Source organism: Mollisia scopiformis, assembly GCF_001500285.1.
Source record: "Mollisia scopiformis unplaced genomic scaffold LY89scaffold_27, whole genome shotgun sequence".
NCBI lineage: Eukaryota > Fungi > Ascomycota > Leotiomycetes > Helotiales > Mollisiaceae > Mollisia > Mollisia scopiformis.
The window spans coordinates 114015-137732 of NW_017263607.1; the positions used below are offsets into that span (position 1 = coordinate 114015).

Consider the following 23718-nt stretch of genomic DNA (forward strand, 5'->3'; position numbering starts at 1 on the left):
GATAGAGAATGAGATTTACGGATGCAACGGCGTACTGTATGCCTGCTGGTTCGAAAGGTACTAACTAACTTTGCCATTTTCAACTTTCCTTCCGCCTTCTCTCAAACGCAGCCTGTACGGTTCTCGATGCACAATTCCGTTCGTGCCAGTACACGATCCAACAACCCAATAGTTGGATTTTACCATGACAGCGAATCCACATTTGAAATCCTCCCTCACTCAGTCTTTTACCCATGAAGCAAACTGTCAGCTCCCGCATCGGGCCTACTACCTTCGACTGCTTCCCCTGCCATGCACCTACCTACCTCACATTCAGCCGGGAAGAGGGCAGGCCCGTTCCATTTATCCATCCAACGCTCTGACTTTCCCCAGTGAATCCCTCTGTCTTTCTTTCTGTCTGGGTTTCTGGGGTAATGACACATGTTACTTCTAGCTCGCATGTCTTTTCTTCCTTGCTACCTAGGTAGAGGAAATTCTAGAAAGGAAGAGGTTGGTGCCCTAATCTCGGCATCGTGTCCCGAAATAGGCAGGCTTCTTTCTAGAAAGGAATTTGGAATGTTATTGCATGACAAATATATCCATCCATCCCTCGGCCTTTCTTTTTGGCTCCGAATGAACGAACGGGTTGGTTGGGTGGGTGGGTGTGGAAAAGGGGTGTGTGTGAAGGATGGATGGATTTTCTTGATTGGTGGGTTGGGGGTTTTTATGCGTTCGATGCATAGGCGGCGGGGTGCATGGCTCCGTTCGGGGGTGGAGGACGGGGGCTGTCACGTGTGAGGATCTGATGAGGATTGGAAAGAAGGGAATGGGATGGAGCTGGTGGGGTGATGGGGAGGATGGGGAAAATGGCTTGCTTTCGAGATCTGGAAGGGGAGGGAAGAGGGAGGTGAGATTGGAGGATCTTACACTGGAACGGCACGGAGCGAGGAGTCTCTTGATTGAGGATGAGATGAGACGATCCTTTGCTTCTTGTAGGATGAAGGGAACAAGGATTTGATGGGATCCTTTTTGGACTGCTATTTTCGGATTTGTGCTGTGTTATGTGCTTGCTTGCCAAGAGACAGTTCGCTCTTCCAATGTGATAATTGTAATAAATACTCAAAGAAACCGGAAGTAGTCTTTGCAGTACTGGAGAAGAAACCATGGTCTTTTTTGGGACCTGCTGAACATCTTTGACTTTGCTCTTGTACTCAAAATATCGAAGACTCTTTTGCTTCTGACCAGAATGAGTTGAAAGGCTGACTTCTTAGTTCTCTTCTATTTGAAATAATGAAGTTAGTTCCTCTGTATCGTTAATCGTTTCTAGCTCCTTCCGGAAGAACCATATTCCGTTCCGAGATTTCGATCTCAAACATGAAGATCGTCACCAAGCCGGATCACGATTCGACACAACAACCTCGATATTGTAACGCCAACGTCCTCCTTCGATCTTGTCGCGGTCGAAAATGGCGACATTGAAGTATGCGATGAGGATTCAGGGGTGGACAAACCGGTGGACGACAATGCGGGACGTCTGTTGACTGGATACCGGATGAAGACGAGCTGTCTCTGGAGTCTGCACACCCCTCTACCTCCCTCTGCCTCCTTACCAACTCGGATTGAAGCAAGGGCTCCATATATTCTTTGAAGTACACCATTAGTCTTGAGTAGTCTGGCTCAGGAGGACCGATGGTGACGCCGTCGGTCTTGGGTGGGACTGGAAGAGAGAGGTACGGTGTGTAGTGCTGCATGTCCATCCTTTTTGACTGGCTATGTCTGCTGGATGTTCTTTCGAGAGACTGCATCAATAGTTGCTGCAAAGCCGGTGGCAGGTCTTATGTTGTTTGCTCTTTTGCCCCCACTTTCCTGCAGTATATATAGAATGTCTTTGGCTTTTGTTCTGAGATATACATCTAGCTTGCTTTCTCTCAAAATATTTCTGCTTTCATTGATTGATTTTGTGTGCATTTGTGTGTGCATCATCGTTGTTGCGCTAGCTTTGTCTTGCTTTTTGTTTCGGCCATCGAATTCTTTCGTCGAGGTCATTCAGGGGTTTGGAAGCGGTCATAGGGGAAAGGATGTGTGCCTCGCAGAAGTTGTCAGCATACTTTCTCTCTTCGAAAGATTAGACCGTACCTCAGATGACTGGCTTGAAACATGCATTCCTGTTCTTGAATATGGTCAAAACTTTGGTCGAAGTGTTCCCATGGAGTTGAATTCGAAGTCCCGATCCTAGATTGGGGTTGAATCACTTCGAATTTTGCATGTAGAACTTGATACTCAAGTATGAATTATTATTACAAGTCTGAAGAGCAGTCAGTCTGGGGTCCTAAAACTTAAAGAGGTGTTGTGGTGTCTTGCCTATGGACAGGAGAAATACTTTCACCAGCGTTCCCTCCATCGGCAGCCCGAGGAATCACCAAATCTTGGCGCAGAGCCTTGATAACGGAGGGCAAATCGACCATCTTGCTCTCCGTTCCATGAGCGTCTCCAGCTAGAAGAACCTTCACTTGACTTGCAACCCGCACGGAGATTTCGACCACATAGCACTTTGCAACGGTGTCCCCACTACATCGTTTTTCAGTGCAGTGAGGACACCCTTGCAAAGTGCGTTGAAATTTGTTCGATCATCTGTGGATCCTTGCATACTTGTGATTGACATCATGCTGCTCTGACGTCTCACAACTGGGACTTCTTGCTCCTCAGCCACCTCGTGGCTCACTCGGAGCTGGCTTCTCATCTCTGCTCCAGGAGCTAGAGCAGCATTTGCTGAGAGGTTGCATCGTAGTGGGCACGTTGGAAGGTTACAGATGCGACATCGCCAAGTCTCGATAGTTGTGCTGCCAAAAACTCTATGGTCCTGCACGAGCAGTTAAGTGCTTTGGTTTGCCAAGGCGGGACTGAATGGCGATGTGTATATTTCACTCGGAAGCCTTGGAAGAACTTACATTCTCCCATGGTACTTCGATAGCAGCTCATCGATGAGGCCAACTGCCCTCCAACCAAAGTTTGAGACAGATCCGCAGCCTCTCGATCCAGTACCACCAGCTTTGATCCCGGCTTCAGCAGAACGGAGCGGTTTGAACATTTTGTTGGATAGGTCATCGATTTTGGTGTAGTGCTAGAGTCTAGTTAGTCAAAGACTCTTGAGGAGAATCGAAGCCTTAGCTCTCGTCATCGTACCTGCCCTCCGAAGCCACTTCCCCTGTCTGCCCTCCACGTTGATCTGCGTGATTAAGCTGTGTTGCTGGGCTTGTCAATCTGCTGAAAACCTTTGTGTTTGGACGTGATCGAGACGGGCGGCTATGGTTTAGTCAGCAAATTGAAACCAGAAGATGCTTGACACGCTTGTAAGATCAGAGTCAGCACTCACAACTTTGTGCGGGCAATGCGCGGATTCTAGATTAGCGTGTAGCTCTTTGTAACAAGTGGTGCAATGCTTGTACGTGTGGAGGGTCCTCGAAATTGATAGTCATCCAGAAAGTTGGCTGCTTCAAGATCTGGATACAGACACCAAACACGTCAGTGACAGCACCACAACGCGACAAGGAGTTTCAATCAGTGCATACCTTTGGGGCCATTGCTCAATTTTTGCTTTGCTCTCGAGGTCTTGGTGTAGGTAGTTGTGGTGATGGGCGCCAATTGATGAATGGAAGAGGGGCAGGTGTGGAGGTGGGAAAAAAGACCGCAGAAATATCCTCGAGAAACTTCGGCAAACCTTTACCTCGGAACCGCCTTCGGACCGCCGATTCCTAGCTACTGAGGTCTGAAGGCGACTTTTCAGCACTGTCTTGATGCATCATCCAGTTTGTGAGGAGTTTCAGGCACACTTGGTAATATGTTCGATATTTCAATATATCTCTCTGTTGATTCTAGCAGTCCCAAGAACCTTTCTTCTGGTTCTCGAGGCCCGTTGGTGCATATGCTCAGTCTCCAGTACCACAATCCAAAACTCAATGCTTGAGAATTGCCAGAAATATGCCTGCATTTGTAACTTCGAACCAATTCGATGATCAAGAAGTACTCCATGACCTCAAATTCGTGACTTCAATCAGCACCATCCAACTTCCACATACCATCTATGAAGCCTGTTCATCTTAAGGATCTAAGACGAGGGACAATGATACATGATACGCTTCTTTCTGCCATGAAGCCTATCTAATATCTTCCAGTCCTACATTTGAGTAAAAGCAGAAGTATCTCTACAGTCCCGACGTCTGATTGGCGTCTACCTAGGTAGCTGGCCTGTTTATAATCACCTTACATTCTCAGATGTGATGTTGCACTACCAACTTTTCAGAGCTGCTATCCTTTGCTTGCCAATGAAAGTTACTCGCAATATCTTCCTTTCGCCTTCCAATCTATCATCCTTGTGGAGTTCGTGTTGTCCTGACTCACGAGGTACTTCCTGAATCATAGCATTTAGCATCTCAGCCTTTGCACAAGGAGACTGGTTTCGTTCATATCGTGGGCGGAAGCGGCTGTCGATGAGATCGAAGAGATTCAAGATTTTGAATTCTTCTACCCTTCTTTGACTTAGATTCGTGCTGTGGAGCGACCGGCTCGCCATTCTGTTTTGGTTATTGTAAATCGTCTCTGAGTCTGCGTATGTACAGACCATCTAAGAGAAAAGATCCGTAGGTAGCCAACAGCAACAGCCTTTCAGGTCCCTCAACGGACTCTCAAGAAGACTTGCAGCTTTTGGCTCAAGTACCAAGTGGGGGTCTCGATCGCCTTGAAGGACTTGAGAGGACTTGAGTAAGAGATGTTTCAATCCTTGGACCGATATCTGGAAGCCAAAGTAGGGCTTTTTGCCAATGGCCTTGAATTAAAGCCACAAATCATACGGTGCACGAAGCAAGACAACCAATCTCTACAACGCTCAAGACAATAGAAGTCCAGATAGCTCATAATTCCTTAACGGACATTGAATTCCCCACAAAAGCCTTTACTTTATGTATTATAGCCTGGTATGGGGGAAAGCGGGCAAAGAGAGCAGGGCGGAGGCAATACTACGAGATGGAAACGTGTATTGTGTGAATGAGCTTTGATGCAGTATTGAGAGGATATTTGCAGATTTCAACTTGGGCTTTCAAGAGGAGTGGTTGTAGACCAACCTAGGGCTGAAGGAATTATCCACATGGCTGGTTTCTACAGTCGAGTCCCAGGTTCCTTGAGACAGCCAGAGACAATAAGATGAGGACAGCCTGCTACTTCTGGTCAGATTCTCAAAGGCAGACGATGGAGGGGGCCTGACTGGACTTACTGAACTGTTATCGTGATTGTTCCGAGCTGAATGGGAGGTTCTGGAGAGCAGAGTTATATTCAGGTACTCGAACTTTGATCGGAATTTGTTAAGAAGCTGGAGTCGATACAATGGCTTTGCAGCTTCCGCAGTTGTTCCAAGATTTCTAGATGGATATAGAGAGCAGAGTCTGGGACCTTACCCTTAGCTTTCGAGGAAGTAAGAAGTCGTCTTAGACTCTAGAAGAAGAAGTAGTATAGCCATGCTTTTGCTATTGTGGTTGGCTCAAGAGCTTGAGGACAATGGCGATAGGGGAGCTTCGCCTCTTAGGTCCGACTATTGAGACAAATCAGTGAAGGTTCGGTCGAGACAGGGCGCATGAACTAGGCGAGAATTGAGGAGGACTACCACCTGGTCCTCGAGAAGGAGTTTCTCGATCTCTTCAACAACAAGCTACAATCAAAGCTGTGAGTTGTCCCAATCCCAATCCCACTACTATTCCTTTCCTCCGCTTCTGCTCTGTCTTCAAGCTGACGCTTCTTCTCAAGCAGACAATGCCAATCACCTGGAGAGGAAAAGAACTCATCAGAGCAAAAAGATTCCAGATCAATCTTCGGACAGGCCCATTGCTTGTCATCACCAAGCATATTGGGAGTAGAGGAGTGGTGCAATTGTACCCACGCAGTTGCACCTGCAATTTTGGGCGACCTCACATTTTCACGCTAGACAGCCCGGAGATTTGCACCTGCTGTTCCACGCCATCCCGCCAGACGTGCATCCAAAGCGAAGAGGCCCTCAATTCTCCTTCTGCATACCCACAAGGAACGTCGCAACATGTCTGTCACCAACATGCTCCTCTTCACGATCGCCTGCTTGGCCGTGCGAAGCGCCCTGGCGTTCTGTGAATGTGGCTATGCCACATCAATCTCGGTCAACGGAACCCTCACGAGCTACGTCTTCACTGATCTAATCGAGTCGGACTTCGTTCATATTCAGGACGTTGCCTCTGATACGGACTGGTCTCGTCAGAACTACTCAGTGACTGCTCTCGCCGCTCGTGGACCGTATGGGTAAGTTCTTTGATCTCTTCAGTCCTTTCCTCCTCTTTGTATTTTCCTCCCTGCACAAATCCTCCTAGTTTCCGCCCCAAAATCATCACCTCCCTCGTTATCCCGTGGCTTGCGATCAGATAGATATCGCGTTGGGATGACAGCCTCAATTTAGCTCTGACTGCGTCTTTCAATTATCTAACACTTCACAGAATGCAGTTCTCGCTCGATAACATCGTCTCTAACCCTCTTCCTAATGCTTCTACGTGGTCTGGTCCCGGTACAAAAGGCGCAGATCCAGGTGTACAACTTCAAGTCAGCGGTGGTGTTCCCAAGGACGGCTACATTGTCGGCGCGCAGATGAACTCTAACCGTCAGGATCTACGCTACGGCACGTTCCGCGCTTTAATGAAGTTGCCGTCTGTCAATGGAACATGTAGCTCATTCTTCTGGGTAAGCTTGATTCTTGGCATTTCCGTTACCTATGATGCCTACTAACACTCCCAGTATTTCAACAACTCGCAGGAAATTGACATGGAACTGCTGTCCTCTGAATTCCAGCCAAATCCCAACAACACGTACTTGATCAACCTCGTCGACCAATCTCTTGCTTCTGTCCAGCGAGGCTACGCGATTCCTGGCACCGAGTACATGGTTGCTGATCTTCCCTTCGATCCTGCTGATGGCTATCACGAATACCGCATTGACTTCATTCCTGGCCTCATCATCTACTACGCTGACGAGCAAGTTATCGGCACACTCAACGGCTCAATTCCTAGCATGCCGGGTCATATGATTCTCACGCATTGGTCAAACGGCGATCCAACTTGGTCAGGTGGTCCTCCAGCTACAGAGGCAGTCTTAGCAATCGCAGGAGTTCGCGCATACTTCAATTCTTCTGATCCCGAGCGTCAAGCTCAAGCTACCAAGCGTTGTACCGATCCGACTGCCAGCGATTCAATCTGCTACGTTCCAGACTACTACCCGAATAACTCTTTATTCACCGAATACTTCTCCAACGAGCCAAACAAGACAAATAATCAGACAATTTATGGCAAGAAGTCTGCGGCTGATCATAACGACACTCCACCCATCCTCCAGATCGTCATCTTCATTGTCTTAACAATGATCCTCTTTGCTATGATTCTCTGAAGTGAAGGTGGCTGTGGTTGGAAAGTCGAAGTTGACATCTTAGAGGAGGAATGCACTTACCTTGTGTCTCAAACATCATCGGCGTCTGTACTTACGGTTTCCTGATACCCAGATTTGTATTGTACTCAATTTCTCCTTTGTTTCTTCATCACTAGTTGTGGATGAATAATTTGCTACCATAATGGATTATGGGAATGCTGATACCGAAGGCTACTTCCAAAGTTGCACTTCTATGAATGAAAATGTTCTCTGAATCACTCTCTGCCGTGATACAAACAACCTTTATGCCATGGTTCCATCTCTGTGAAATTTTTGTAGCCTGAAGTTGTTAACAATTTTATTACTGTCAAGATTTACAAGTAGTCCACTGTCAGGATGTTCAATCGCAGAGGACTTTCAATTATGTCCTGTCACAAAGAGTAGAGGATGTGAAAGCCAAATATGCTTTTCCTAGTAGTACAGGAAATCTTCACCATCCTCGACCCTTCTTTCGGCCATATTCCTTACGTGTCACTACCTCTGGTGCCATCCAATATGGGCTTCCGACCATCGTGTCTTCGCTTGGACTGGTGCTCCTGGATTTGTGCGCAGAATCTGAAATCAGCAGCTACTGCGCCAGGGACCAGGACTCCTCCATCAAATCGTAGGCCAAGGCTAAGGATCTGCGAAGGTTGACGGTTCCGTACCGCCGGACTCCGTCTCGTAATGATCATCCGTGGTTTTCCTCTCGCTGGTAGCCTTTTGCTCGTTCTTGGCTTTAGCTTCGAGGTACTTTGCAATCGTAAAGTAAGATTTGAGAGATGAAGTGGCGTAAGAACGACTTAGTAATTGAAGTTGGCGCCGATCGAGTGTCGTGCTGATCACGCTTGGCAGTGTCCTTCAAGGTTTCGTAGGCCATGACAGTCGATCTTCCTCCTCCCTTTCGTCAGAAGGATATACTTTTCCACTTATATTGTCTCACAAGCTCTGGAACAATATTTTCTTATATCCCAAATTTTACGGTACTTGGTTTGTCCTCATCATTTAGTTCAACGTCCATCGTAGCAGTGGCATGAAGGAAGAGCTTGCGAGCATACCCTCCGACTGTTGACCTGCGGGAAAGAGCCATGCTTGAATAGTAGAGCAATTCTTGTGGTCGATATCGTAAGGGACTGCCGAGCAGCCTTAGCTTTTGATGGAATATCTCCCGGGCAGAGAGAACGTCCTTCAAGTCTGTTCTTTTGCACAGAGAACGCCTCAAACAAGGCAATTCTACAATCATATGGCAACGACCTGGTCTGAGTCAGTGAAGTGTTTAGACTTGAACATGCGTTATGAGAAACTCACCTTAGCAAGCCTTCTATTTGTCTCGCTCCTCTGGAATATATGATAACAGTGTCTCTTTTGTCTATCGCCGTAAATTTGCCAGTGTACGGTGGTGTCGAGATTGACAGTTGTGGTGTTGTCACCTTAATGTAACAACAAAGGGCCGGGAAAGTCGTATGAGAAAATAGTCGTTGAGTGGGCAGGATCGAAGAAGGTACTACCCTCCCAGGACACAGTGCCTAAACGGGGTGAGGGCGCACCTAGGAGTAAATGCTTAGGCGAGGCTCAGTATAACATGAATAGGGAACGTGAGCTGGTGTAGAATAGAGTTTCTCAAAAGAAACACTAAACCAAACAAATCGAGGAGTATCGCGCTTCCAATGACTAGAAAGGAGAACAGTCCTCGTGTCACTACTAGCACCGAACTGTGCAATGGCTTGTTCGGTGAGGAGCATCTCCATATTTGGGGTTTGTTCTCTTTCGGCATCCGAAGACTGTGATTTCTTATGCAACGCAGGATGCTGATTTGACAGCTGTTAAACCATAACGCAAGTGTTCTAAGGCGGAGGGATGCCCTCTTATCTTGCAGTTAGCCTGGGCTTAATTATCCCAAGTCCGAAACTACTTACAGGTCTTGATCTTGCTCGTCTTGTCCCTTCTTAGTGAGGCCAGCTTGCTCCAACATGCGAGCTTATTCTTGTGGGAGTCTCTCAATCAATCAGTAAACGTGTCCTGGTCCAATCAGTCGCGAGACTCACAGCGAATTCGCCGTTCTCATCATCATATCCGACATGCGTTACATGGACTGGATTCTCTGGGGCAGATATCTTTGGTGTACGAGGCGCTGCCATTACGGCTTCACGGACTGCGACCAATCATGTTATTATGTTTTCGCGCCAGTTACCTTAATCCACAGTACTCACCTCGCAGTCCTTATGAAAACCGTTGCCATGCATGATCAGAAGATCACCATGGTTCGGAGCCATCTTCAAAGAGTCGCCTTGTTGCCTTGTGTGCCCTTACTCTCACCAATACCGTAGAAATTGGAATATAAGATAATATTGTTCCAGAGCTTGTGGGATAACGTAAAGAGGAACTCTTGTTTGCGCGTTTGGTGGAGATTTGGAGGATTGTTGTGGGGAGCGTGGTAGAGAAGTGGGCGGGCGATGGAATGGAGAGGGGGAAAAGGGAGGTGGAAGGAAGAAATAAGGCGACAGGCAACTAAATTCCAAGAGTGAAATCGAGTACGAGGATACCTGAAGTTCCGTCTCTGGTAGTGTAGAAAGGTCTTGTGTCTGCTTCTGTGAAAGGAAGTATTTGCTAGTTTACATAAAGCGGGTCCTCCCAGCTTAGCTTGGCAGGGGCGACCTTTCAGGACACAGAAACAACAGTTCTCTTTTTGGAAAGGTTCCTAAAAGCTATGAACTCTCTTTTTCTGCTCCCATCGTCCAAGAAAATGAAATGACTTTTGCAGTTTCATCACACCAATTTTGTCCAGTTTCCCCATACAACTATTATCCGCCATTGGCAACTCTTGGAGAAAATGTTCTCTTTCGTTCTTTCACTCCCGAGCCACAAAGCCCTGGCAGGCAGCCCCATTCTATCCTCTGATCAAAATTGCACTCATTCGATATCGCCAACCTCAAGATCTCCCCTTTAATTGTCGCTACGACTTTTTCCGCTCCGTTCCGAGAATGCCCGCCAGGTAGTTGGACGGCTCAGCAATTCAAGAGTGGAACAAAGAAAGGGATCCAAGATTGAGAGGCGCATCAGAGGGATATGGTTAAATGGCTGCAAGGCAATCGTGGTGAATGCCGTCAGCATACTCTTCATGGGACCTTCGAACAGCGTCTACAGCATCAGGCGTCTCTCTTTCATGGAGTCTCAAAAATAATGGTGAGTGATCATCCCCCTCAACATTTGCCTTCATTCTCCAATATCGATCCAAAGCTCGATCTTCCGCTCTTGGGTAGCCTACAGAAGCTGACTTGTTCTTAGGTTGCAACTCTCGAGAATTCTGTGGAGGTCCTCTTTCTTCCTATGTGCAACAAATGATCCAAACCTCTTGCAGACCACCTAACCTTGGCACCTGGATCAATATGATTGTCACTTACATCACTTGCGCCTCCTTCCAGACTAAAACCGCGACCGTCGAACACGTCAACTATAAAATGCGCATCATGTCCAGGAACAGGGTCGAAGATAGAGGTCATAATCATGGATATACTGTTTACGCTGCTAAGATCGACGACCTCAAAGGCAACTCCAAAGCTGGCAAAGAAAGGAAGAACACCAAGCGTGTGAAGATAACCAAGTCCTCTAAAGTCAAGCCTACACGCTCACGGTGGGGTCAACGCTGGGTCAACCGGTCTAATCTTCAAATATTCCCATTGATGGAGAGTGGTGGTACTTCTTTTGATTCGATCTTTCCTCAACCCGATCTACAACCCCATTGTCAAAAAACGAACCTTTGAATTTGTGACACAGACAACCATCTTTGGCTTGGCCACAATGACCCGATGCTGCATGGCTCTGCTCGGTATTGCCAAATGCTCCATAGCACGTAGCCTTACCCGTAACCAGGTGTTCGCCGTTATCGCGACCAGTGTACAGACCAATCCAGGTGGCCACAAGGCATACTTTCACCCCAAGCTGGATACCTTGATGACCGACAGCGAACTGCACCGCAACCTCCGTGACCCATAGTGTACCATCCCTATCATCTGTTAGTCTCCTGCCTCTCCGTATTTTCCCAGTGGCATGAAGAGGGGGCCTTATCCCGCTTTGAAGTATCCATTTGCTGACAGAATTTAGATTTCCGAAAAGATTCTGTCTATGCACTCAGCGCTAGAAATATTTTCCATGCAGCTGGTTGTTCACCACTTGACAATTTCCAACGCGAGACCAATGACCCCGTAGTTCGCCGAGCACTGAAGCATCAACGCCAGAGCATCACGCAGTCAAGCATGCTGCATCCGATGAACAAACCAACACCCTCTTGAATTGTAGCAGCATGCTACCATGTTTCTGGCAAACTAACATATGATCAGGGGGGTACACTGTTCTTGCTCTCCCAGAAAGGCTTTCCCAGCTGCCTTGTCGCTGAAGTGCCTCATCAAAATCGTCTTCATGCAACCTCAACAGATCGACGTCAAGCAGAGTGGCTTTCCTATGTTCCATGATGGGGATGTATTAATCGTCTCTCCAAGCAGCAAGCAACGGAAGCTCCTTAGCTTGATCCTCGCGCAACCTTCTCCTATCCTTAACAGAATTCGAGCTGCCGCCGGACCTTCCCACTTGACCAAGAGCTTGCCCCCTTGACCAGGGAGCCATACGAGGTCGGCAGTACCATCGCTTGATTGTGGAACGAGTGTCAAGACAACTTCGAGCGATTGGGAGAGTATCAGTTGAATGATATTTTGTACGATATTGTATTTGTATTGAGATAGAGGAGAAGATTGTCTCCCCGAAGCCATAGAGCCCCCAACAGATGACCAAAAAGCTGAGTATCATGTGTGGTGGTGTGTAAGATATTGTAGTTGTGTAGAGAGCGTGGTCGAGTCGCTCGACGGCTTGAGGTCGAATGTTGAGAAGAGTACTTTGTACGATTGTTGTAAAGTGTATGTGCGCAAGCTAGGGGTATGCCTCCTTGAGGCCGTGGAGTCACTTGAACTACCTTTCTGGAGCCCTGTATTATTACTGTATTTGTATCTCGAAGAAGAGTCTGTATGAGTACTTGTAAGAATAAGATAGCTTTCGAACTTGTTCTTAGCTCCAATAGTTTCCCTTCCTAAACCATTGACGATGTTCATGTCGTCGTCGTGAGAAGCTTCCGAACTGAGGTATAGCTCTAAGTCTGCGAGCACTGACTACACAGAGCCAATGAAGGCTGAGTAGTGTGTGGAGATAGGTGACAGGAAGTTGGAGAGAAAAATGGTGAGCCGAGAACATCTTTCGAAAGTTTCATAGCACATAGGGTTGCTGACATGTTGGATGCTCCATTTCGAGATTATTGGCGTCCAATGGAATGACGAGCACATTCTGTGGTGTGGAGGGCAGTGAAAACTTTGAAGTGACTCGTGACCGCGATGAAAGACGCTAGCAAAAGAGCATAACGATAGTTGAAAGCAAGAATTAGATAAATTTGCTCAAGGAAAGGTAATAAAGCATTTTTATTTGTAGTATTCCGCAGTCATGCAATGAAATAATTAGATTAATAAAGCACGTTTACGTGAACTATTCCAAGTAGATATTTTAAGTGCATACTTCAGGTAAAAGTAGTCCGTAGATACGCAACGACAAAAACAAAAACAACAGATACTTTCACCCCAAGAGGGTATTTCAGGTTAAAGGGCATCATAGATATGCAACGAAAGATATTCAATTAACAAAGCACTTTTATCTGAACAATTCTAGGTAAATATTTCAAGTGCATACTTTAGATGAAATTGCTCTGTAGATACGCAACGAAAGACATCAGATTAACAAAGCATTTTTACCTGAACTATTCTAGGTACATCTTTCAAGTGTATACTCCAGATGAAACAGTTCCGTAGATATGCAACGAAAAACATCAGATTAACAAAACACTTTCACCTGAAAGATTCACTTCCCTTTCACTTGAAGTATTTCAGGGCATACTTCAGATGAAAGTCCTCCGTAGATATGCAACGAAAAATAATTAAACGTTAAAAATTCTTTTACTTGAACTATTCTAGGTAGATATTTCAAGTGGCTCCTCTAGCCATAGTCGCGGAGTGTGTGCAAGGTCAGTCTTATCAGCTCATCCAACATCTTATGCCAAGGCAGACTGTAGAGAGCATCTAGACCATAGCTTTCTCCATAATGTCCCATATTTGAAGAGAATTTACTAAGTCAGCAAAGCGCTGAAAGGGGAAAGAGATCAAGCGCATAACGCAAAAGTCGGCTGGCTGTACAATGACCCTGGGCTGCCAACCTGGAATCACTGAGCGAGGCTTTCCAAATTCTTCACAGATTCAATGAGAAAACAGCGGCAAATAATGAATGCCGTATAACAAAGAACTCTGTCTTTAGGGGCTTCCTGGCTGTGCTTCAAAGTCATTTCACATCCCAAGATGTCCACAAAGTCCATCTTATCAAAGAACAACTAAAAGTACTTGACAAGTACTATGTGACCAAGCTCCTACCAGATTCTTCGCTGCTTAACATTGATGGCATTGATAGAATTAGTGAAATTAAAATACAACGGAAGCACAACCGAATTCAGCAACAGGAAGGAGCAGTCCTCCACTCGGTAAAGAGTCGTATAGCGTTCAATACGCCGGATTTTGGCAGCAATCCCTGTGTGGCTCTGGTGGTTTTAGAAGTCTCCAAGTTTTAACCACAACTAACGTGTTCAGACTCCACACAGAGACATCAATCACCCAACTTTCACGGCGTGGCTTGCATGTGCATTCCAAAATGTTTACCCCAGCATGACACTAACTTTAGTCCTTCCTGATTCCGCATCCTCTAGATTCAGGAGACGTCAGCTAGTGAGTAGGCTGGCTGGTTGGCGCTACTGTCGACAAAGTTTGGAATCTGAAGTTCCTCCATGCTAAATTTCACTACATGTGAGTATTGCCAACTTGCTCCTAAATTCCAAGACCACTAGAGCTTCAAACAATTCTTTTGGCTCTGCTCTTAATTCGGAGGACTTCTACCCCAAGTGAGCGTGAGCCGCGTTGCAAATTCGAGGTTGGATTGGGCAAGGGCCTAGAGTTGTGGCTATCAGATTGGGTGAATTCTGTAGTGAGATGACTCTGAAGAAGTGAACCCCTTGCGGTATCTCGTTTGCTTCTCGATTTGGTAACTACCTGATATCATGTACTTCTAGGATAGGCAGACAGGAGGCCTCGTTAATGTCCGACACGACAACGTACAATATATAATGCTTCGAGTCCAACATGACTACAAGGCCCTAAGCGTAGCTGCACTCTAACTCGGTCACATAGATGCTAGCTAGCCATGATATTGAAAAAAAGTTATGCCCACTGAGCGGATTTGAGGTTCAGAAGAAGGTTCTCAGCAAAGCCTATTGAAAAAGCACTGGAGATGCTTTGCAAGTTCGAAAATTGGGAAAGAAGGACACAATGCACGAAAACACACAGAACGAGAAAGCATACAATATTGCGCAGACACGATTTCAATTAAGATTTTGTCTAAACAAATGCAGTGTTGTGACCGTGTATCATAATCCGACCAGTACCATACTCCAGCCCCTAACTCAATGCATGCACACATAAACGACCTAAGCAACGTACGTATACAATCCTCCCTCCTCGCGGTCGATGTATTCCTTTTCAATGAGTTCTGCCTACTGTTAGCACTATGCCGGTCACATGGAGGTGGGCTGGGATTAAACTCACTCTCAATGTTCTTCTTAATCTCACTCAACTCCACCGCACCCCTCTTCTTCGTTTGCTCAATGACTTCACTTACAAGATTCGCATGGGTTATGGTCTTCCTCGACTTCATAATTCTTACGATCGCCGCTTGAGTCTCATACTGCCTATCTTGTTGAACTCTCTCATGCGTCTCCTTGTTCTCTTCCTTCGTCTCCTTTAGCTGGATCTGGTTGATCTTGATCCTGTACTTCTGTTCCCAAAAGCTTTGATTGAATGTAAAGTTGTCATCAGGGTTCACGTCCCGCCCTTTAGGGCTTTTGGTAAGAATACGAAATTTGCCGCATGCGAGAGATTGAAGAGTTCGTTGAAGCTCGTTATCGACAAGGCCAGTTGATGATTGAATGGTTTTGTAAGATAGACCAGTCTGAGGATCGGCATCATTGAACAGTACGAGTACAATAGCCTGAAATGCCGAGACAAGTAGTTCTCTAGGGCCTTTCTTGAAGGTAGCCTTCACAACAGAGTGTGCCAATGCATGCTTCCATGTAAGGCGTCGACCAGTATGCTTGTGCTTATAATGCCGATCGTATCTAGCAATGATGTCTGCGACATCGCGTGGCAGATTGACTTCAACATCAGGATACGTAGGCCACGCAGCCGCAGACAATACATTGACACTCAGATCTATGTTTGGCTTGCCCTCAAGCGTCTCTTTGTACGAAGCCATTTCTTCGCGAGCTAGCTCTTGGTCTTTGAACATTTGCTCGAGGTTGTGGGTGAAGGTGAACCCGCATTCCGTCTTGAGTTTGGCCAACATAGTTCGTTCAGCATCTTGACTTGCACTTCTGCTCATCAATAACCGTCGTGCAAGGTCCTTCTTGTAAAAGGCTTCAAAGACATCCTTGCCTTCGATGAACCGGAAGAGCTCCAGAGCTTGCTCTAACTGGCGGTCGAGTTCAGCGTCCTCATCACCTGTGCTTGCTTGGCCTTGTTTCTCAGCAGCATCCCGATCTTTGGCATCCGATGCCAATGATGGAGGTACAGCTTTCAGACCTCCACGAAGTAACGTATCCATGTACTTGGCAATCATTTCTCCAACCTTGGAATTGCCGGTACCCCACGCTGTTGTGTTTTTACTATCATTGATGAAATTACCAAAGGCTTCTCTTAAGCTGTAAGAAAAGGTCTCATCTTTCTCGAAAGCATCGCGGATTATGAGATCCAGGGACCGCTTCAATTCCAGTAGCCGAACAACCATTTCGTCTACTTTGTCCGGGTTCCTGACAATCATTGCTCCTGTTTCTTTGATGTACGTTTCGAAAGGTTGTTTTAAGTCTTGCTGCAGATTGGATAAGCAGAGCAACTTGTACAGAGCTCTTAAAGAAGACATCAGAGATGCATCGAGGAGGCCTGCCAGTCCGGCTGCATCGAGTAGGATGTTTGTGCGTTGTTCGATGAGGATATGGTGTGCAGATTCAAGCAGGCCTCTCTTCGTGCGGCTGTCGAAATTGTAGGTGTCGCAGCGAAGGGCTTCCCGATATAACAGGTTATCGCACGCAGAAACATAGTCCTTCATGCTCGAACTGCTCCTATCTTCTGAAAATTTCTCGAAAAAGAGCTGGCTGCGTCTGAGAAATCCCCCCTCGAAAGACTTGGTATAAATCCCAAAGATGTGCAGCATCACCACCGAGTCTTTGAGCAGTGCTGCATCGAAAATATCGTCCTGTCTAGCTCGATCAAATTCTACCAAATCACACATGCCGGCAATCACTTTCCCACCAAGCTTCCGACCATCCCTCTCCTTGCTCTTCGAGAAAATTGCGTGCCGAAACTGCTGTATGCCCATATCCTCTAATTGTAGTAAATTCTTCTGATTCAGGAGATACGAACGGTCGAGATAGCTGAATATGGATCGAATGAGAGTCTGGAATATTTAGGATTAGCTCTGGTAGCCAAAAAGGATATGAATGCAACCCACTGCTTGCTTATTCCACTCTGTCCAATACTTGTGGACAGTCGACAAAGCTTCAACATTGGCAGAACCAGGTTCACGCTCGATCTTCGGTAGAAGCTCCTTCTCTAGATAGGCTTTGCAACGATCTCTGAGATGTACGGCTAGTTTGTCCGCTTCGCCTCTCCTACACGTTGCTTCAACTCCACGACACAGAACCTCCAGAGGCGCTTTCGGTGTCTGCCGCCGGAAGATTGAAGTCAAAGTATCATCCAACTCGTTCCACGTCCGCTGATAGTATTCGCCCACATCCTGCCGTGACTTTGTCCTCAGATTCTTGATCACTAACTTCTTTGCCCCAGTTGTTGGCTGGATACTCGTAGTCAGATCAATGACTTTCGGCCTTGAACTCAGTGACTGTGTTCTGCTCATATCCGTTGGTGGTCCAATGTTAACGGCAGAATGTGAGGTTTTCAGTCGTTTTGTAAATGGAAGTGTGGATTGTGTAGAAGATGTCCCGCGTTCAGCTTCGGGTGAGCTTGTACCTTGTGACGCGGCAGATTTCTTCTGCTCCTGCAGCTTTCTTTTGGAAGAAGATAGAGGCGAGCTGTGGGTCTTACTGAGTAACTTCTCAGGAGACGGCATGGGATGTTCTTGGTCCTCTCACGGACATGAAGCCGTTTCGAGGAATTTCGTGAACGGATATCGAAATGATGCTGGAATGTCAACTCAGGTGGGGTAATGCGCGGGAAGAGTCCGAATTCGATTCGTAAGAGCTCCTTGCGCCTACCTACGCGACAATTATCAAGAGTGGGTGCGGGATTTGATCTGTAGATGTTAAAGTAAAGTGTAATGACGCGAACATAGCTCGTTGATCTGAAATGGAAATGGCGATACGATTCGTTATCGCCGACACTAAAATGGGGTGAATCCTGAACCACGTGACCATGCTCTCAATCATACCTAGGGTACCTAGGTAGTTATACCTAGATAATCTACGTAGGTGGTAGGGAAAATAAGTGTTTTCTGATCTTATTTCTCTAAAAGGCTTCGAGAAAAGCGGCTAGCTTGCGGTCTGAAGTAGGGTGAACTAGACGTTATTCCAGGTTTCGGATGAAAGCTCGGACAGCCAATAAATATACGAGTGCACTTTAATCTGCGGAAATAGTTTTATTGGTATCTGGATCTCAAGGTCTCAATACATTTGATAGTCCCAGCTCCTATCATTCTCGTCCCATGTCATAACTATCCATCATGGATTTTTGCCGAAAAGCTATCCCTGATTTGTCTTTCTACTGTACACGATATCCAAACATGTGCCTACACTTCAAGTGAACACGGTAAAGCCTTTAGATGCCTGTTTCTGTTGATTTGACTGGTCCTCAAACTGGATAGTCAATTAGCTTGGAGTAAAGCGGGCAGGATGGATCTCGGTATACTCACTTCAACAAAACCAGTCACCGACATAAGAAGCATATACACGTCAGCTAGCTCTTGAATGCTTTCGTCTGGCTGATGATGGACACCACCAAGCCCCGCAGACTTTTTGAGCACTGCCAGGATAGATAACCGGTTTTCTGAGAGAAATCTACGGCCTTGCTCAAGAGTTTGCTGGTTCTGTGCGCCTCGGCTCATTACTGCAGCACAGATGATCCTCATGATCGCTGTAAGAAGATTATAATGCTTGATCATAGCATTGGGCCCCTCGATATCTAGGTATGTTAGTCTGAACCCAGAATCAGTATTGGGATACTCACCAACTCCCAGGTCAGGATCCGTAGCAAATAAGCCAGAAAGCTTGGTCGTGTGAAAGAGGCCTGCGTTGAGAACAGCGGCGGCCCCAGGGCGGGTCTGTGACAGACCGAGAAGAAGGCCGAGTCGTGCATGGCAATATGACAATTGCAAGTCTACATCTTTTTCAAGTTAGCGCTAAGGAAACAGTGGTGAAGGACAGAAGCTTACCCTCCGCTCGCGTCACGCGGAGATCGCTAGACATTTCCTGGATTGATTCCGTGAGAAGCGAGACGATATTCAATCGAACCAGTGACTCGATGATGTACTTGGAATTTTCGCTGTGCCCTAGCTTAACAAGAGCGCCTAGGACGAGTAAAGCTGCGATCCTGCATGTTGGCTCACCACCTTGGACATCCGTACAGACCAAATCAATGAATCGTTCCCCAGCAGACTTGATAGTCTGGATACTATGCCTTCGGTGTAAGCCCGAAAGACTGGCTACATCGGACATACTGGACAAATAGCGGTAGTTGATGTTATAAAACATCTCCTTCAGTGATGCATGAGCACCCAGAGTGGTTATCGCCTTCAGAGAAACCTGGAAGAGATGGAACAATTTGTCTCCTACCAAGTCCCCTAAATTATCCTTTTTGAACGCATCTGATCCAAAATCTAGAGTGAATACAAGGGCTTGGGCAAGCTGTGCAAGCTCTACTGCTTCGGCAATAGCTTCCAGATTGTTTTCCAGTCTTGGCAGGATGGTTTGCAGTGCCTTGAGGACAAAGGAAGCTTTGTCAGAACTATCAAAGTGGCCACATTTGATTATAACGAGCATGAGTTGAACCCAAGCTTTCAATACCTTCAGACGCGCTGACTTCAAGATCACCAGTTGATTGTCCTGAGCGAAAAATTCCAGCAACTCCTGGGCTTGGGCATTTACAATGGTAAGATCCTGCAGACTCTCGACTCGCTTTGTCTGAGTCAACTCTTCTCGTCTCAATATGATGACTTCCTCAACTTTTGATAAGTTGTAGGTAGAAACGCCGTCTTGATCGTCTGTACACACAGAAAAGTCAATATTTCTAAAGCAGGTGACCTCTGGTTCGTTGAACATGTCGGGATAGTCTGGCTCCATGAAGTCGAACCAGTCGAAGATTGTGGCGTGATCGAGCTTTTGTCCACCATCAACAGTAGTTGAGCCCAATAAAGTTTCAAACATACGCTGCTTGAGTGATGGGGAGTGGCTGAGTGAGACTTGATGAAGCTCCGTAGAAAGATAGTGTAGCATTGAAGCTCGTCGAGACAGGAAGGTTGAAAGACTAGACGATGCTGGCGAGAACAAGAACGCTGGATCGTTGAAGGTTAACCCATCCCAGAGCATATCGGGTCCAATAACTAGCTCTTTTACGAAGAACATGAAGAATGAGTCATGGGTCTGCATTTCCGTCATCGTAATGACAGAAGAAATTGGTGCCTGCCAGAGTTGTCTTAAAGCTTGGAGAGCTTTAGAGCTCAAAGCCACTGACCACTTTGATACCCCAGCATCATCAGCAACAGGAGAATTGAGGGCAAGGTCGAGGATGGTATGGAAAAGCGATACACCGCGACTGAACGCGCCGGCCCCGTCTATACTCAAACCTCGCGTACCACATTGGAAGCCGAGCAGAAGGTGGGCTATTGTTGGCTGACCAGGATTACTTTGGAGGCAGGCAATTAGAAAGTCCAAAATGTGAATCTTGATTATGAAAGCAGGAGATTCCGGTCCTTGATTAGCATCAATATCCGATTCCATTTCTCGCAGGAGAATTTTGGATATGGTTTCAGCGTCATCGTCAAGGGCAGCCAGAACTTTGTTTCGATCCGATCGCCGACCTCGAACAGTAGCAGCAGAGGACAATCTTGGTGAAGCAGAGAGTTTCTCGAGGAGTGTCAACGAAGCCACCACGAGATCAGGGTGACCAGTGCCACAGTATCGGCCAAGGTCGGGGATCAGAACGAGATGATTAAGAATGCCATCCTCGAATGAACCAAATGCGGCATTGGAGACTGGCACACGGCGGTAGTTAGGTTGATCTCGAATCACTTGTCGAATGATATCTAGATAGGTAGGTTGTACTTCCAGGATCTTGGTGATAACATGTAAACCCCGTAAGAGACATAGGATCTGTGGTGAATCTGGTGGTGCACGGGCTACCTCCCCGGGGTCTTGATGAACGGCGGTGAACAATGCTGCCATGACTTTCTCATTGAACATCCACTCCATGACCCGCGAGAATGGATGGAGGAGGACATAATTTTTCAGGCTGGACACCTTAATCGCCAAGTCTACCGCAACTTTTGATCGGTCTGCGAAAATGACAAGATCTTCGTTAAATGTGTCTAAACAAGTCGCAATGAGTTCCAGACAGCTTAACTGAAGCAATCGTGTTTGCATTTCTGGCAATTCCGTCGATTGACCTGCGAAAATTTGCCCCAGAGCAAAGTCGATGTACGGATCAATACCAGGTTGGCGGCTAGACATGCCTAGCGTTTCAGGAAAGGGGAGCCCGTCGTGAAGACCAGAATCGTCTGTATACGGGGCTACAAGAGCATGAAGTAGCTGAACGAAGGCATTGGGCTCCTCAAATCCAGTTGCAAGACCTTGCAGAATTGCCGCAATTGCAGTTCCGGGTGTGGTCGTTGACACAGATGTGGACGACTTTGGCATAGCCGATCCAGGGGTATAGCCACCCATGATCCATACATCTAGTGCTGCCCAGATATATTCTCCTGCCTCTTTCGTCTTATGGCTAAGGAGAGATCTTAGAGCAGTGAACGCACATGCTCTAAGCCGGGGTTGAATAGAACTACTTGCGAGCTGGAATAAGAGTTCACTGAGGTTGAATGTCGGATGTTGGGCAATGAAGGTTCTGGCTGCTTCACTTTCAGAACAAAGACGGGTTATGAGGCGTAGGTAACACTCTAGCATCATGGCTGATTCAGGCTCTGCTTCAGCAAGATCTGCATTTGGGTTTCCTGGCCGATATCCATGAGTCTGCGGCAAAGCTGGACGATCTCGAATCTTGGACGAGAAGAAAGTGAGCTCTTTGAAGATTTGGTTCCATGTCAAAGAATGGGTCCGTCTCATTTTGCCCGAAGACTGCGGTCCTTCGTCAAGCAAGAAAACATGAGCCGCTGTAGCGCATTCATCGTCTCCGGAGATGGCTTGAAGCATTTCACAGAAGGTAGTGACTAGAGGTGTCGAGGCGCGCTTTGAGGCCCAGTGCACGAAGCCCAGGAGAGCACCATCCGGGACGTCCCAAAAGCCTTCCAGCGCAGCCTTTGGCCTACCTTCAAATACGTAGGCTATGATGACAAGGAATCTTTCTAGATCAAGGTCATGTTCGTGGTCTTTGCTGACTTGTCTTTGCTCGTCTTCATCAACTCTGAGTCTCCTTAGGACATCTGGCAGATTAGTAATGAATGCTTCGATGAATGTCTCCAATTGCTCCATCAGAAGATTTTGGAAGAAGTCAGAAAATGGGATTGGATCCGGAATAATTGCTGGAACCGGGTTTCTTTGCAGCCATTGACGAAGGCCTTGTCGCGCAGGGTCGAGCCAATCAACAGCTCTGACATCTGCAGAAATAGCCAGCAAGAAATCAAAAGCTTGGTCCTTCAGAGCCTCCGAGTATTGTTGTGATCGTTGTCTGGCCTCGTCTTCGAGCTGGTTCTCTGGAATAGTGCCGTCGTAGTTTTCTCCGTACCATCCACCATATTCGGCCAGCCACCAGGCTCTAAAGGCCGCATGAGCATAAGGTAGTGTCCAAGGGTTTTCCTCATAAGGCCTGAAGACTTGCTCGTGCAAAGTCCTTGCCTCCGTAATTGTCGCTCCTCCTTCTGGGCCACCGAAACGCGAGATGAAGCTTCCTAACGCTGGGAAATAGTGTAACAGTAGATTGTCGTATTTATCTGCTTTCTTCAAGACGTCTAGAACAGCTTCGAATTCTGATGAATGAGCACGATTTTCCTTGACGAGATAGTGTATCGTGACACCGAGAGACTCGTGTTGCTTCACAAGGCTGACTCTCTGATATTCTATTGCCTCCAAAAACTCCTCTTGATGTCCTTGACCTAGAACTGACGCTCCGCTCAACTTTTCTGCAAGTGTTTGTAGCCATGTTTTTATATCTTTCATGGCCCCAAGGCATTTCTGGGCGAAGGCATACGCTCCATTCTGAGGCTGAACAATTCGTTGAACGACGTCCTGGAACCCCGCTCGATGGCCCTCATTGATATTCACGTCCGCGGACAGCTGAACGAGTAAACGAAGACAATCCAGGAGATGTTTCCGCCGTTGATGAAACCGTACTATCGAATTTGTGAGGAGCGACCGCCCGGAAGAATCTGTTTCCTCTTGAACCTCTAGGCAGATGCGTGCAGCATCGAGTTCGTCGATATTTAGCTCATCTGCAACCTTCAATGCGCCCTGTTTGAATTCCTCATTCACAGAATATTGATCGCCTTCGAAATCTAGCTTCCCTGTATTCTGAAATCAGTAACCGTTTTTGTGTTCCACTAGTAATTCATACCAGTTGCCAAGGTCTGGCGGCTCTGCTCATTGCGAGCCTTCTTGTCGAGCAGATTCTGAAAGTCTTTCACATGAGCATCTAGCTGTGTCTCTAGGCGCTCAAGGCTCGTGAGGCGGGCTTCGGAGAGCGCAAGAAGGTCGGCATACAAAGCTTGCAAGCTCTCCAAGTTCGTCGGATCCGACATTATTTACCTCGATGCGCCGAAGGACGCAGGCAACCGATTCAGGGTGGTAAAGCGAGCATAGGACCATTAGTGATCTAGGTCAACGAAATATATCTTTGGTGGCAGTAATACACAACGTGCAGATATCGTAACAACCTGGAAGCGCATTCAAAGGTTGATATTCAATCTAGCGATGTTGAT

General features: G+C 46.9%; 7 protein-coding genes across 7 annotated transcripts; 2 read left to right on the forward strand and 5 right to left on the reverse strand.

Annotated features, from left to right (window-relative positions):
• Positions 1 to 408: 408 nt before the first annotated feature.
• Positions 409 to 1287, reverse strand: LY89DRAFT_266104 (uncharacterized protein). The gene is made up of 2 exons (XM_018206312.1): positions 907 to 1287; positions 409 to 764 (listed from the first exon to the last, which is right to left on the reverse strand). Exons 1-2 carry the CDS (start codon positions 1142 to 1144, stop codon positions 559 to 561), a joined length of 444 nt encoding a protein of 147 aa, XP_018064272.1. The 5' UTR covers positions 1145 to 1287; the 3' UTR covers positions 409 to 558.
• Positions 1288 to 1610: 323 nt separating this feature from the next.
• Positions 1611 to 2474, forward strand: LY89DRAFT_266297 (uncharacterized protein). The gene has a single exon (XM_018206316.1). The coding sequence runs from the start codon at positions 1763 to 1765 to the stop codon at positions 2213 to 2215; it is 453 nt and encodes a 150-aa protein (XP_018064273.1). The 5' UTR covers positions 1611 to 1762; the 3' UTR covers positions 2216 to 2474.
• Positions 2475 to 2485: 11 nt separating this feature from the next.
• On the reverse strand, positions 2486 to 3560 carry LY89DRAFT_675429 (uncharacterized protein; the record flags this gene model as incomplete). The annotated part of the gene is made up of 5 exons (XM_018213507.1): positions 2486 to 2748; positions 2928 to 3100; positions 3163 to 3282; positions 3353 to 3378; positions 3549 to 3560. 5 exons carry the CDS (start codon positions 3558 to 3560, stop codon positions 2486 to 2488), a joined length of 594 nt encoding a protein of 197 aa, XP_018064274.1.
• A 2405-nt stretch (positions 3561 to 5965) lies between these two features.
• Positions 5966 to 7566, forward strand: LY89DRAFT_266284 (glycoside hydrolase family 16 protein). Its single transcript, XM_018206315.1, has 3 exons — positions 5966 to 6294; positions 6486 to 6726; positions 6781 to 7566. Exons 1-3 carry the CDS (start codon positions 6059 to 6061, stop codon positions 7423 to 7425), a joined length of 1122 nt encoding a protein of 373 aa, XP_018064275.1. The 5' UTR covers positions 5966 to 6058; the 3' UTR covers positions 7426 to 7566.
• Positions 7567 to 11100: 3534 nt separating this feature from the next.
• On the reverse strand, positions 11101 to 11910 carry LY89DRAFT_740332 (uncharacterized protein; the record flags this gene model as incomplete). Its single annotated transcript, XM_018220578.1, has 2 exons — positions 11101 to 11446; positions 11771 to 11910. The coding sequence occupies 2 exons, from the start codon at positions 11908 to 11910 to the stop codon at positions 11101 to 11103; spliced, it is 486 nt and encodes a 161-aa protein (XP_018064276.1).
• Positions 11911 to 15001: 3091 nt separating this feature from the next.
• Positions 15002 to 17481, reverse strand: LY89DRAFT_597120 (Cullin-domain-containing protein; the record flags this gene model as incomplete). Its single annotated transcript, XM_018209964.1, has 3 exons — positions 15002 to 15063; positions 15120 to 17022; positions 17077 to 17481. The coding sequence occupies 3 exons, from the start codon at positions 17479 to 17481 to the stop codon at positions 15002 to 15004; spliced, it is 2370 nt and encodes a 789-aa protein (XP_018064277.1).
• Positions 17482 to 18205: 724 nt separating this feature from the next.
• Positions 18206 to 23690, reverse strand: LY89DRAFT_689819 (uncharacterized protein). Its single transcript, XM_018215979.1, has 5 exons — positions 23355 to 23690; positions 19012 to 23304; positions 18807 to 18962; positions 18493 to 18761; positions 18206 to 18436 (listed from the first exon to the last, which is right to left on the reverse strand). Exons 1-5 carry the CDS (start codon positions 23536 to 23538, stop codon positions 18377 to 18379), a joined length of 4962 nt encoding a protein of 1653 aa, XP_018064278.1. The 5' UTR covers positions 23539 to 23690; the 3' UTR covers positions 18206 to 18376.
• Positions 23691 to 23718: the final 28 nt, after the last annotated feature.

Bases quoted from the DNA above. Each gene is read 5' to 3' on its own strand.
- LY89DRAFT_266284 (XM_018206315.1), top strand. From the start codon at position 6,059: ATGTCTGTCACCAACATGCTCCTCTTCACGATCGCCTGCTTGGCCGTG. The intron at 6,295-6,485 runs GTAAGTTCTTTG...AACACTTCACAG, and splicing joins GCCGCTCGTGGACCGTATGG to AATGCAGTTCTCGCTCGATA. The intron at 6,727-6,780 runs GTAAGCTTGATT...TAACACTCCCAG, and splicing joins CATGTAGCTCATTCTTCTGG to TATTTCAACAACTCGCAGGA.
- LY89DRAFT_689819 (XM_018215979.1), bottom strand. From the start codon at position 23,538: ATGTCGGATCCGACGAACTTGGAGAGCTTGCAAGCTTTGTATGCCGAC. The intron at 23,305-23,354 runs GTATGAATTACT...TTCAGAATACAG, and splicing joins CCGCCAGACCTTGGCAACTG to GGAAGCTAGATTTCGAAGGC. The intron at 18,963-19,011 runs GTAAGCTTCTGT...AACTTGAAAAAG, and splicing joins CCGCGTGACGCGAGCGGAGG to ATGTAGACTTGCAATTGTCA.
- LY89DRAFT_266297 (XM_018206316.1), top strand. From the start codon at position 1,763: ATGTTCTTTCGAGAGACTGCATCAATAGTTGCTGCAAAGCCGGTGGCA.
- LY89DRAFT_266104 (XM_018206312.1), bottom strand. From the start codon at position 1,144: ATGGTTTCTTCTCCAGTACTGCAAAGACTACTTCCGGTTTCTTTGAGT. The intron at 765-906 runs GTAAGATCCTCC...CACACGTGACAG, and splicing joins TCGCTCCGTGCCGTTCCAGT to CCCCCGTCCTCCACCCCCGA.